General features: G+C 55.7%; 1 protein-coding gene across 1 annotated transcript; it reads left to right on the forward strand.

Annotated features, from left to right (window-relative positions):
• Positions 1 to 1,252: 1,252 nt before the first annotated feature.
• On the forward strand, positions 1,253 to 7,348 carry COCSUDRAFT_11397 (Thiamin diphosphate-binding protein; the record flags this gene model as incomplete). Its single annotated transcript, XM_005651666.1, has 16 exons — positions 1,253 to 1,399; positions 1,769 to 1,845; positions 2,236 to 2,411; positions 2,719 to 2,963; positions 3,198 to 3,244; positions 3,338 to 3,494; positions 3,624 to 3,648; positions 3,800 to 4,061; positions 4,380 to 4,485; positions 4,538 to 4,621; positions 4,900 to 5,053; positions 5,239 to 5,336; positions 5,602 to 5,776; positions 6,034 to 6,174; positions 6,534 to 6,826; positions 7,139 to 7,348. Coding segments are annotated over 16 exons (2,397 nt in total), but the record flags the coding sequence as incomplete, so codon positions are not given.
• Between the last annotated feature and the right edge of the window lie 4,996 nt (positions 7,349 to 12,344).

Raw genomic sequence — 12,344 nt, forward strand, 5'->3', positions numbered from 1 at the left:
AGTGGAATTGCAATTCCCAGATAATAAGTGATCTCATTTACTGATTTGAGAGTAATTAAGTCTGCTGTGCGCAGAGCGTGTGCCACGAGGTGCGGGTGGAGAGGGAGAAGTCGATCCTGAAGCAGGGGGCGGTGCAGCACCTCTATGGCCGCCTTGCTGGCACTCTCAGGGAAGACGCCGGCGACGCAGCTCTGCTGGTACACCCATTCACCCAGCCCAGGAATTTGTACTGCCTCGTTTGTCAGATCACACAAGTTCTGGTGCATTCTTGCGGCTCTTGTTAGCCACCCGTGCGCTGCATCAATGCACAGAGGCGGGAACGGCTGTGAATTCCATCAAAACTTGCGAGAGCTTGTTTACAATCTGCGTATCCTCTGCAATATCATAGATATTTGATCACAGGACTTTGGCGCAAACATATGGGCAACACCCCTTCATCATCACATGACTTACCATGATGTCAAATCAATGGCTCAGAGAAGGTGAGCACGACTGGTCTTTTATTGTTGAGGGTGCCTCTTCTGCAGGCTGCACTGCACCCGACGCCGGCGGTGTGCGGCCGCCCGCGGCCGGCGGCGCTATCGGCACTGTCAGCCGCGGAGCCGTTCGACCGGGGTTTCTACGCTGGACCCTTTGGATGGGTCTCTGGCGGAGCCGCCGAATTCGCCGTTGCAATCCGCTCGGCCCTTGTGCATGCCCCTGAGCCCTCGGAGTCTCAACAGCTGCCGCAGCACGAGGAGATGCAGCCAGGAGAGTCTTTACAGATGGCGGCGCAATTGGAACATCGGGAGAGGCGAGCCAGCGGCGGCCAGGCGAGCACAAGTGGCAGCAATGGCAATGGGACGGGAGGAGTTGTTGCAAACGGCGCTGGGTTGTCAGGTGGCAATGGAAGTGTGGGTGCCCCGGCGGGGAATGGCGCAAAGCTGGCGGCTGGCGGCGCCAGGAGAGAAGACAGGCAGACCATCTCGTTGTTTGCTGGCGTGGGCCTGGTGTGCGGCTCTGACGTGGACAAGGAGTGGCAGGTACAACCCTCCAGATACTCATTGTCATACATTCATCAGGAAGATATCGTTTTGTGAAATTGTCCACGGCAGGGCCAGGCTGGCTCTTGCCTTGTGATAATGTGAACATCACTTTGAGTTCGTGATTATCAGTGTGAATATTTTGAATACTCTGTTTAATGTGAAGGGCGAGCTAGACTTAGTTTTGTGGTGAGCAGGAGCTGGACCTGAAGGTGAGGCAGTTTGACATTCTGCTGAGGCAGCCCTTGCCGCTTGTGGATACGCCGAATATCAACCTTCTCTGGGCTCGCCTCATGATTGAGGAGCTTTGCCGCCTGGGGGCCTCCACCTTCTGCATAGCTCCAGGCATGCCCCAGACTCTGATTAATCTTTTTACTGTATATTATCTTACAGCCATTGCATGCTTGCTGCTAATGTCATTGCCGTCATGACATAAGAGGCTCAGGCTCAAAGATACTGGTGGTTGGAGATGCTTCGTGCAAGTATTGCATAGGTTGTTGTGGGCCAAGAGTGCAAACGTGTCTGTCATTTGACACACCTTCATATGCATGTCCTCGTTGGGGTGCAAAGTATTGTAGGCCCTGCAGATGGCAGTGCAGTCCCCCCCCCCCCCGCATTTATGCCCTATGCCCTCTGCTTTTGCCGACGTCGTATGAAGAACATTTTTTGTAGTGCTGAGGGCTGACGGCTGCATGCTCTGAGCAGGGTCCCGGTCGTCGCCGCTGGCTGCGGCGGCCGCGCTGCAGCCGCGCGCGCGAATCGTGCCCTGCATTGATGAGCGCTCGCTGGCCTTCTGGGCCCTTGGCTACGGCCAGGCCACCGGGTGAGTCACCCCGCCGGCAGCCCTGTGCCATGCCCTGCATGCCTTCATACTCCTCGGGCGCCCTGCAACAGTGCATGCTTCTCAAATAACGTGCAAAGCATATCTGCAAGCAGAGCTGCTGGCAGGCCCTGTACCAGATTACCAAACGACGGTTACCTCCCGAGAAGAAATGCTTTTGTGCACTGTCTGCTTACCACTGCTCCCGCAGGAGGATTTTCGGTGTAGCCTGGGGTTGACTACAAACAAGGGATAGCCTGCATAGAATTTGAGCAAACGAAGGGGCATTCAATTGAACTCTGCCGTCAGTGCCAGGTGAAGCTGTCAAGCAGACATGCATACAAAGGTGCTAGTGACAAGCAAATGACCTTGAGTGTTCTCTGTCAATGCCAGGGAGCCTGCGGTGGTGATCACTTCGTCGGGCACGGCGGTGGCGAATCTGCTGCCGGCGGTGGTGGAGGCATCGCACAGCGGCGTTCCCTTGCTGTTACTCACCGCCGACCGGCCGGGGGAGCTGCGCGACACCGGCGCCAACCAGACCATCGACCAGGCACGCCCTTGCCACCCTTGTGAAGATTTGTCCTCAAAGACTTCCATTCTCCCGTGTGCAGCTGCCTTGTCTCTGTCACAAGTGCAATCTCTGTCACAAGTGCATGGGCAATGCATGGCATGCCAGCAAGGCATGGGAATGACCTTGCCGGCCCCCTTGCGGGACATTCTTCTGGCCGTCTGAGGCCGGTAAGCAGCCATAGGAGATTTAGCTGCGAGGAAACTTGTGTCAGCAGGCTCAGACGGCCATTTTATAACAAGGACTTGCTTGATGTGTACTTTACTCGATGTCCTCCCAATCATGCATTGTGGGACAAACATACGAAGGTTGTGTGATGTGCGCGCAGGTGAAGATTTTTGGTGGGTACACGAGGTGGGCGGCGGACGTTCCGGCGCCGGATGCGGCCATGCCGGCGCGAATGGCGCTGACGACGGTGGACGCTGCTTACAGGCACGCCACAGGAGACGGACCCGGCCCCGTGCACCTGAACCTGCAATTCCGAGAGCCGCTCGCGCCCTCACAGACCCCCTGGCCCAGCTCTGCTCTCCAGGCATGCTCCCCTCTTGCTCAAGTGTTATTCCTGCTTATCCCCTTTCCTCACCCTTATTTTTTAAAACCCTCATGCACGCAGAAGGGTCGAGGGTGCAAAACGCACCAGACGAAATGTGACCTGACTGCAATTTGAGGAATATTCCTTAGCACTCTTCAATGCCGCATTGAGGAGCAGGGACCATCACCTCTGGAGGCATGCATGGCGGCTTTTATCTTGTCACATTCTCAACTCCAACCTGTGGCATATCCACAGGGGCTGGAGAGGTGGGAAGGGTCAGGGCAGCCCTTCACAGCGCCGGTGTCAGCGCCACAAGCAATTTTTGGACCCCCTCTCGCAGCCCAGAAGCTGCCCGGCTTCTCCTCCAGCGACGCGGCCGTCACAGAGCTTCTGAGCGTCCTGGCTGGTGCCCAGAGAGGGCTGCTGGTGGTTGCCCAGATGGGCCACCCTGAGGACTGCCTTGCTGCACTCAAGATAGCCCGTTCCCTGGGCTGGCCGGTGGTTGCAGACGTCCTGTCGGGTGCGCCCGCTGTTTCTTGCAGCGGCACTGCCGTGCTGCAAACTTTGTTGGGACTTGCATGCTGAGCCACGAGCTGTTCTGTGTCTCCAACTGGACACCAGGCAAAGCAGGGAAATCCAGAAGGTCTGAAATTTGATGTTTGGAGGCATTTGTGCTGCAAGCTGGATTTCGCTGGGACTTCTTTTGGTGGGGGCACTTTGCCGAAGAGACCATGCATCATCTTTTTTTTTTGTTCTGCGGGCTGTCCTGCACCAGGGCACAAGGCAAAAGCACATCCTCATGCTGTTACGAATTGCATGCACAACATTGATGTAAGTACTATGGGTGGCACTACTAGATAGTCAGCACAAAGTACTCATGCTTCTTAAGTGCACTTCCTTAGCCTGTCGCTGCGCTGTAAATGCAGGGCTGCGAGTGGGAGCCTCAGGGCGCAGTGACGTGGCATTGGTGCATCACTTTGACCACCTGCTCCTGGACAAGGATGCCTTATGGCCTGCCCTGCGCCCAGACGTGGTGCTGCAGCTGGGCGGGCGGCTGGTGTCCAAGCGGGCTGCCCAGTTCCTGGAGTGGGCTGCCCAGCCCTGCTTGGAGGAGGGCAGGTTCGTCACCTTTTGATGTGATCTGCAGCGTGCTGTGTCCGCTTTCATTGTTGCAATTCGGCAAGTTCAAAAAGGCAGAGGCCGTTGTGCATGCACGCAGGGCCTCTGCAGCCACATCTGCAGGGCATCCAAATCTCTGCAGCCTGTCTGTTGTGCCTGCACAGCCTCACTTGACAATGTCAAGTTGACAGGATATCATTTTCCAGCTGCAGAACTCATTGTTTTCTCAGCATTTGACAGCAGGAAAACGGTCAGCAGGCAGCGGTCCGAGCATGCAGCGAGTGCAGAGTGACAAGGGCGTTTTGTGTGGTTTTGCAGGCCTGCTGCCAAGTGGATGTTTGCTGCGGATGCTGCCCAGCGCCATGATGCCTCGCACCTGCTGTCCCACCACATCCAGATGCCCCTTCCTGCTCTGGCCACCCTGGTGTCCCAGGTGACACATGCCAGAAACTCCTCCTGAAATTCAAAATTTGCAGGCTTATTGGAAAGCTCTCCTGCAGGTGCAGAGTGCCGAGAAGGGCACTGACGTGACCCTTGATGACATTCACGTTGAGAGTGCTGTCACGAGGCACACACAAGGTCTTTGTTTGGGATGCTGTCACGACAATATCAAAGGAAGAACAGAATGCTGATCGCTGACAAGTGCATCTCCACAGCAGTCTTTACATGTCGCTGTGTTGTAGTGAGTTGGAAGCAGATCATGGGTTTGTTGCATGGTTAGCGATTAGAGAGATTTTCACATGCTGCATTGAGGGGCCAGATCGCCATGTAAAGTAAATAGGGGTTCTGAGCTCATTTCATGTAGTTAAGCTTTGATAGGTGGGTTCTGCTGTGGTAGGTGGGCGGCTGCATGGATAGAAGTGGTGGTTACTCAGAGCTGGTTCGCACACTTGACGGCTGTGCTGCTGCGGAGATCAATGCCGCGCTGGAGGAGTTGCAGCCTCTCACCGAGCCGCATGTCGCCAGAGAGCTTTCCAAAGTCCTGCCCACAGGTGCCGTCTAGCTATCTCCCTCGCCAGATATTCTAGCACTGCACCAGCAGTGCAGTGTGTTTACTTGCCTTGCATGCTTATGTTTTCCATTTCATGATTTGCATCTCTGGACTCTCAGACCGTTTGTCCCTGCTGTCGTGTGTGGTGTGGTTCAATCAAGAAGGTCATGTTGGTAATCACTGCAGGGACAGGGCTGTTCCTGGGCAACAGCATGCCCATCAGGGACATGGACATGTACGCTGCTCCCAGCGACAGGCAGGACAATCCCAGCCAGCAGGGCTCGGTGCGCTTATCATCTTTACCCCTTTGCACTTGCATATTTCATCTCTCCTAGCAGGACTGCCTAGCTGCAGCAGCACTTCCTTCTGGAAGAAACGGTTTGAATACACCTCACATAGTCGAGAGACTGCTGCTTATAGATGAGTGTGCACAAGAATAAAGGTCGAGGCCTCACAAACCCGGGACGCAGCCTGTACAAATTGTGCAATGAGCGCTTGCAGACCAATTAGGAAGCTAGCTGGACCCTCACAACAGTATTGTTTTGTTAGGTGACGAGCTCGGGCATCGGGGCGGCGGTGGCGGCGAATCGCGGCGCGAGCGGTATCGACGGTGTCATGAGCGCGGCGGCCGGCTTTGCGTACGGCCTCAGCCGGGGCGCCACCCTGGTCGTGGGGGACATCTCCTTCCTGCACGATGTCAACGGCCTCAACCTGCTGCGCACAGGTGCTGTACAGTTGTCTTATTGCTTCTCTGCACCAATGACATGCTTTTACACACATCCTGGACAGTGTCAGCATTGTCAGTCTGTGCCTCTTAATGAAGAAGTTGCACCAACACACACATCTTTGCTATCGGCTTCACCGAGAATTGTGTTCCTCTGCCTTTCCTCGGGGAACTGTGAATGATCCTGAGCCTCTGTGTATCCATGCAAACTACACAGAGCCAACACTCCAACCGGACTCGTCTGTGTTTGCGCGCAGGGGAGATGCGGCCGCCGCTGACGGTGGTGCTGATCAACAACGCTGGCGGCGGCATCTTCAGCTTCCTGCCGATTGCCGACCAGCTGCCGCCCGACACCTTCTCCCAGCTCTGGGCAACACCCCAGAACGTCGACCTGGCCGGTGCGTGCTCAAAAATTTTCCCACCAATTCCTGCCTTTTTCTACCTTTCAATTCCTCAGCCACCAATGTGCTAGCTGCCCCTGAGGGTCCTCCAGGGCATATGAACCTTCATGATTGGCATGGCATCGGGGCTCTCTTTCCAAAAATGGTTTGCTTCGCATGTCACGCAACACAACTTTGCTTGGAGAAAGGATGTCTTAAGGAATGTTTTCTGCCTGTGCCAGCTGATGTGACTGGGCACAGGCTCGCACAGAGCTCAGGATCAGGCAGCAGTGCCTGCCCTAATGCCTGACCTAATGGACAAGTGTTAACATGTGCACACAGCTGCTCAGTAAGGCGGGCGGTGCGTGCACGTGCAGGCATGTGCAGGGCGCATGGCATAGCGCACCAGAGGGTGACTGAGCGGGTAGACCTGCGAAAGGCTTTGCAAGCAGCCTGGGCGCTCAACAAGCATTCTGTAGTGGAGGTGATTACTAAGCGTGACAGCAACGTTGGCCACCACCGCTCCATCCAGGAGCGCGTCAGGCAGTCCCTGCTGCGCGCGCTGCGCACCGTCAGCGCCCCGGCAGGTGCGCTCCACATGCCTCTTCCAACACATTCCTGTGCATTTGGAATTAGTAAGAGTAATTTAATAACTCTTGAACACTTCTATGTGCGGTAGATGCTAAAAGGCCCCCATGAGTCATTGCTTCTTGTGGTAGAGGCAAATTCGGGAGAATTTTCTGGCGTCTCATGCATTGATCGTGTCCTCTGTCATACACAAGCAATCTCAGCAGACCAGTAATGCAATTTGGGAACCCATTAGATAGCATCGATGGAATTTTCAAACCATTCAGCCCAATGAGAGTGCCCAATTATGTTACTGAGGTCTGAGGTGCATGCACAAGAGCACTATAGAGGCTAATAGAGTCTATGCACTGTCTGAAATCACATCTGTGTAGTGCGCACAGGGGTGAGGTGGCAGCCAAGCGGGAGCTTGCTGGCCAAGGAACTCCGCGTTACAGCGGCGAGCTACCGGCGTTATGGCCTGCCGCTCCTCAAGCCGCTGACGACGGATTTTGACAGGAAGCTGCGCGGAGGCTTCCTGCTCCAGATCAGCGTGGAGTCAGACAATGGGGTTCACTTCACTGGCATTGGGGAGATTGCCCCCCTACCTGGTGCGGCCTCCTCTTAGCCTGCACTGCTGGAAACACTCGAGACTAAAGATTCTTATGTTCACGCCAACAGTACCAAGGGGCTGAGGGGAAAATTGCATGCACAGGGCTCCACACAGAGAGCTTGTTGGAAGCTGAGGAGCAGCTCCGCGTGCTGGTATCCCTGCTGCCGAGCCTGGCGGTCCCCCACAGCCTGGCTCTGATGCAGGTGTGACCATCTTTGCCACCTGTCAAATGCAGACGCCATTTCACCCTCAAACTATGAAATTGAAAATGAAACTATGCATTTGCAGATGCGGCATCTCTCAGCCTCGTTCTCCGTGAATCAGTTCTAGCTCTCAAGAATAAAAGGGCGGCAATCGCTATGCCAAGTAGTACAGTAATCACAACTAGAATGCCCATGGTTGGTGAGTTGAGGGTGAGGGTGTGTGGCCACGTGCAGGGGCGGATCTCCGGGTGGCTGCAGCACACCCTGGGCATGCACCCCAGCGGCATACACCCCTCAGTGCGCTGCGGCCTGGAGGGCGCCCTGCTCACTGCATTGTCCGCCGCGCGCGGCCAATCTCTCGCCAGCCTCCTCAGCGCTGCGGCGCCTGACATGCCAAGCCGCAGGCCAGACAGTCACTCGGGCTTAAAGGCTGACACACCAGGGGGCTCTGGGGTAGTTTTTAGCGGGGTGGAAGTGAATGGGCTTCTGGCTTGCGCCGGGCCGCCGCAGGAGTGCGCGGCAGAGGCGGCTGCCATGGCCGCCCGGGGCTTCCGCACCCTCAAGATGAAGGTGCGAGCGTAACTGTGTTGCGTTGCAGGAGTGCAACAGCACCTTGCTTGCATTGAAAGCGCCCCCATGCATGGGAAGCAGTGCTGTGGCCTGTGCGACTTGGTGACACTGCCGAATACTTGCTGCTGAGTTTGTCTGCATGCCACACGTTGCCAGCATGCAAAAAGCTGCACGCGAGCTATAGCCAACATACGAAATGCCACCGCCGTCAAGCGCATCTCCCGCCAATACAGCTGTTTTTGTTGTTTCCTGACAGAGAAAGCAAATAGGTATCCGATTGAGGTTCTGCTGCACTGGGTCAGGCCACTGAGAGCCCGGACAGCTATAGTCCCGAAGCTTGATCGTGGAAGTGCTCTTTTTGCGCGACTGAATTTGTTGCAACACTGGTTCCGGAGGAGAGAGCAGTCTTGAGTCCAGTGTGTCAAATCCTGCACTCGATCATCAAACAGTGTTTTGACCTTTGAGATTTTGTCTCGATGCAGCTCTTTGCCTGTCGGCAGCATACAAGGACATACACCCTCCTGCGATTAGTTTTCGCCACAGTATTGCCCAAGAAACTCACTGGTGTCATGTGCTGGCCGGTCAGGTGGGCAGGCGAGGCAGTCCCATGGAGGATGCAGAGGCGGTGTTGAGGGTGCGAGATGCTGTGGGGCCGGACGTGGCGCTGCGAGCTGACGCCAACCGCCGCTGGACTCCCGAGCAAGCGCTGCAGTTCGGCCACGCCGTCAAGGGCGCTGCACTCGAGGTGACCCCACTGCTGTCAATTATTCTTGTTATTACATTCAGAGATCCGTTGGGAGCCAGGTGAGGCTCATTGGTCTTGTAAGCTGTCTTTCACTCCTCATTTCATCCTCATATCTCAAACCTCTCATTTGTCATCTTTCCGTCGAATATGTGATGCAACTGGACAGCACCTTTTCCTGCATTGTACTCTGCATGTGCTACCTGTGCGGAAATCAAACCTGCCAGGGTTGTCTTGACGGAAGCTTTGCCCTTCTGCTACATGCGCCAGCAGCTCTGTCCTGGGACTTGCTGGTGTGCCAGGGCGAGTTGTCAAGAGTGACTTGGCAGCTTCAAGGGTTAAATAACACGGCAACAAGGCAGCTGCATTACCTGATGCAAAGACCCGGCGGTGTCATGCAGTATCTGGAGGAGCCCACAGTGAGCCTGGAGGCCGCCCTGGAGTTCTCCAGGGCGACAGGAATCCCAGTGGCGCTGGATGAGTCACTGGATGACTCACTTCAGGACCGCGCCGCCGTATCGCTGCGTTCCCTCCTCCCTGAAGCCTCGGCCGCTGCTGGCGTGGCGGCGGTGGTCGTGAAACCGGCAGTCGTCGGCGGTTTCGAGGCGGCCAGCCTCATTGCTGACTGGGCTCGGGCCCGCGGCATCCAGGTGACAAATCTTCCACCTGCGTTTTTGAATATGCTGAAATCTGTGTCTGCTGAAGAGTTGAAGGACAAATGCAGCGCTTGACAGAACTGAAATACTGCCTCAACGTTGCACCTTTTTCGATCATGCTCAAGATGTGAGGACAGGTGCAGCAGCGTTGACAGCGCTTCTAGTGCTTCCTGCATGATTGAAAAGTTTGAATTTGGGAACTGCTCGAGAATTAAGAATGAAAGCAGCCTTCACAAGGCTTGGAAGGACACATCGCTAAGCAGGTGCTGTGTTATGTTTTGGCAGCTGGTGATCAGCTCGGCCTTTGAGAGCAGTGTTGGTCTGGGCCAGTACGCTCATCTGGCAGCAGCTGCCGATGCAGCAAGCGGGCCAAGCAAGCGCGCTCATGGGCTCGGGACTTCAGACTGGTTTGGGACGGACGTCACTACACAGCCATTGACACTTGTCCTTGATGGAGAAACCCAGGTGTGTCCTGCTCTTGCTGAATCATCAATAAGTACCAGTGTGTATGGATGCTTTCATTGTGTAGCGGTCACAGGGATGACATAAGAGAGAAAATCTACTATGCCGACTCTTCCCATTTTGACACTACCTCCTGCAGGAGGCACTTGCTCTTCAGCTTATTTTGTGCTCAGTATGCTTTGCTGCGTGCAGGGTCAGGAGCGTCTGTCGATAGCTTTGCAAGAGGCGCAGAAATCGTGGGAGGGCGCTGTTGCGGAGCCCTGCACAGACACCCTCGGCCCGAGCCACTCAGGCCAGCATGAGAGCGAAGCTCTCCACCACATTGTGACATCAGCGGGCCGCTTCCAGATGCGGGTGGTTGAGTGGCAGCCAGGCACCTCAGCCTCTCCAGCGCATGGCAGTGCAGAGGAACACTCCCGCTCTCTTCTGCAGACACAGGCTGCAGTTCAGGGTGACTCAGCATCAAGATCAGCTCGGCCGCCTGTAGTGGTCATGCTGCATGGCTTCCTGGGCGCACCAACAGACTGGAGGGCTGTGGCGAGCGCGCTGTCACTGGGCTGCCGCTGCCTTGCTGTGGAGCTGCTGGGGCACGGACACTCCTGCACAGTGGACACACAGGGTGAGCTGCAAAAATGATCCACCCATGTCAAGTGCACTGGCCCCGTTGGGCTTCATCACAGCTTGCTTGTGAAACAGCAACGCCCTGACATTGACCTGCACAAAACGATCCTGACCTGGCAATCTCTGCCTTGCAACCAACTTGATCAACAGGTGCGGACGTCTCAGCTGTTCACGTTGTGGCATGAAACTGTTTGCTCATTGCTATGTGTGTCACAATTGTTGTGGGTTGCCGCCAGGTGCCAGCGGAGGCTACAGCATTGAAGGCATGGCGGAAGCTGTCGCGCAGCTGCTGCGGGACCTGCGCGTCAGCTGCCCGCATGTTGTCGGCTACTCGCTCGGGGCGCGCGTCGCGCTCGCAATGGCGCTCAGCACAGGTGCGCAGATCCTTCTTTCCTATTTAAATCCCCTCGTGCGTTTCATGGGGGCATGATTTACAGCCCTGCCAGTGGTGCTTGCTCATTCTGCTTCTGAAAGCTGGGACCCCGCTGTTTCATCAGATAGGATGTCTTCCCTACATGCGAAGCTGCCATGCTCTTTGTGATTTTGGGAATGTTGAGTGAGCATCAGGCAGCTGAGCATGCTCACACTTCCGGTAAACCTTTTGCCAATAAGCGTGCATTGCATGGTTCAAAAGCTTGTGTCATCTACTGGAGCAATGAAGATTATGAGATGTGTTGGGGGCAGGGTGTGAGGTGGCGAGTCTGGCGTTGGTGTCGGGGACAGCTGGCATCACAGGCAGCGCTGAGAGGGAGGCGCGGCGGAGCAGGGACGGCGCTCTGGCTGCAGCGCTGCGCCAGTCTGGGGTGCAGTCCTTTGTGGAGGACTGGTACCGGCAGCCCCTGTGGCGCTCCCTGCGCGCACACCCCAGGTCAGCACCACTGCTTCCAACGGGGAGGTTATCAAACCTCTCCATTGCTACACCCTTTGATATCTTTCTCGTAGGAGATGTTCAAATGGCATTAGGTGGTTGACATACTTGGCGGGTTCATGAGGACCAAACTTCAGTACCTGCAGTGACCTTGTTGCAGTGAAGGGTGGTGCACGCAGCTTGGAGTTAGAAATTCTCTTTCAGTGGTCTGCTTGATTTGAATGCTCCTCTGGGATTGGTAAGTGACCTGAGCATGAGCATGTCAGCTGGTGATGCACGGGTGTATGTTGACCCAGCAGCTTTGTTTTTTTTGGTGTATACATCGGATGAAGTTCTAATGGCTTGTGTTGTGTGTGTGCACGCAGGTTTGCAGCTCTCCAGGCAGATCGACAGAGCACGGGGGGATCGGCTGAGCTGGCAGCGGTGCTATCTGCTGCATCCCCGGGCCGGCAAGAGCCTCTGTGGGACCGTTTGAACCAACTGCAGGCGCCCACACTCTTTGTTGCCGGCGCAGAGGACGCCAAATTTGTCGCACTCGCGTACAAGATGGCGGCAAAGCTGGACACACTAGCAACCACCAACCAGCATGAAACAACGCCCAACAGTCACACAGAATCAGCAAGAACAGAGGGAACCAGGACAGAGCATTCTCAAGAGGGGCCAGCAGAGCTGCCTACTGTTGAGAGGCAGCCGGTTGGGCGTCTGATTGGAGACGGAGACAGCAATGGAAAGAGCGTGAAGGTTGAGGTGATCACCAGCTGCGGCCATGCCGTGCACGTGGAGAGGCCTGAAGCCCTCGTGCCGCTGCTCAGGCGCCTGATATTCGGGAGTGTGTGAATAAATTTTAACTCAGTATGAACACATTTCCTACGTTGCTATGTTGCGGTGA

This window comes from Coccomyxa subellipsoidea (genome assembly GCF_000258705.1).
Source record: "Coccomyxa subellipsoidea C-169, whole genome shotgun sequence".
NCBI classification, from domain to species: Eukaryota; Viridiplantae; Chlorophyta; class Trebouxiophyceae; family Coccomyxaceae; genus Coccomyxa; species Coccomyxa subellipsoidea.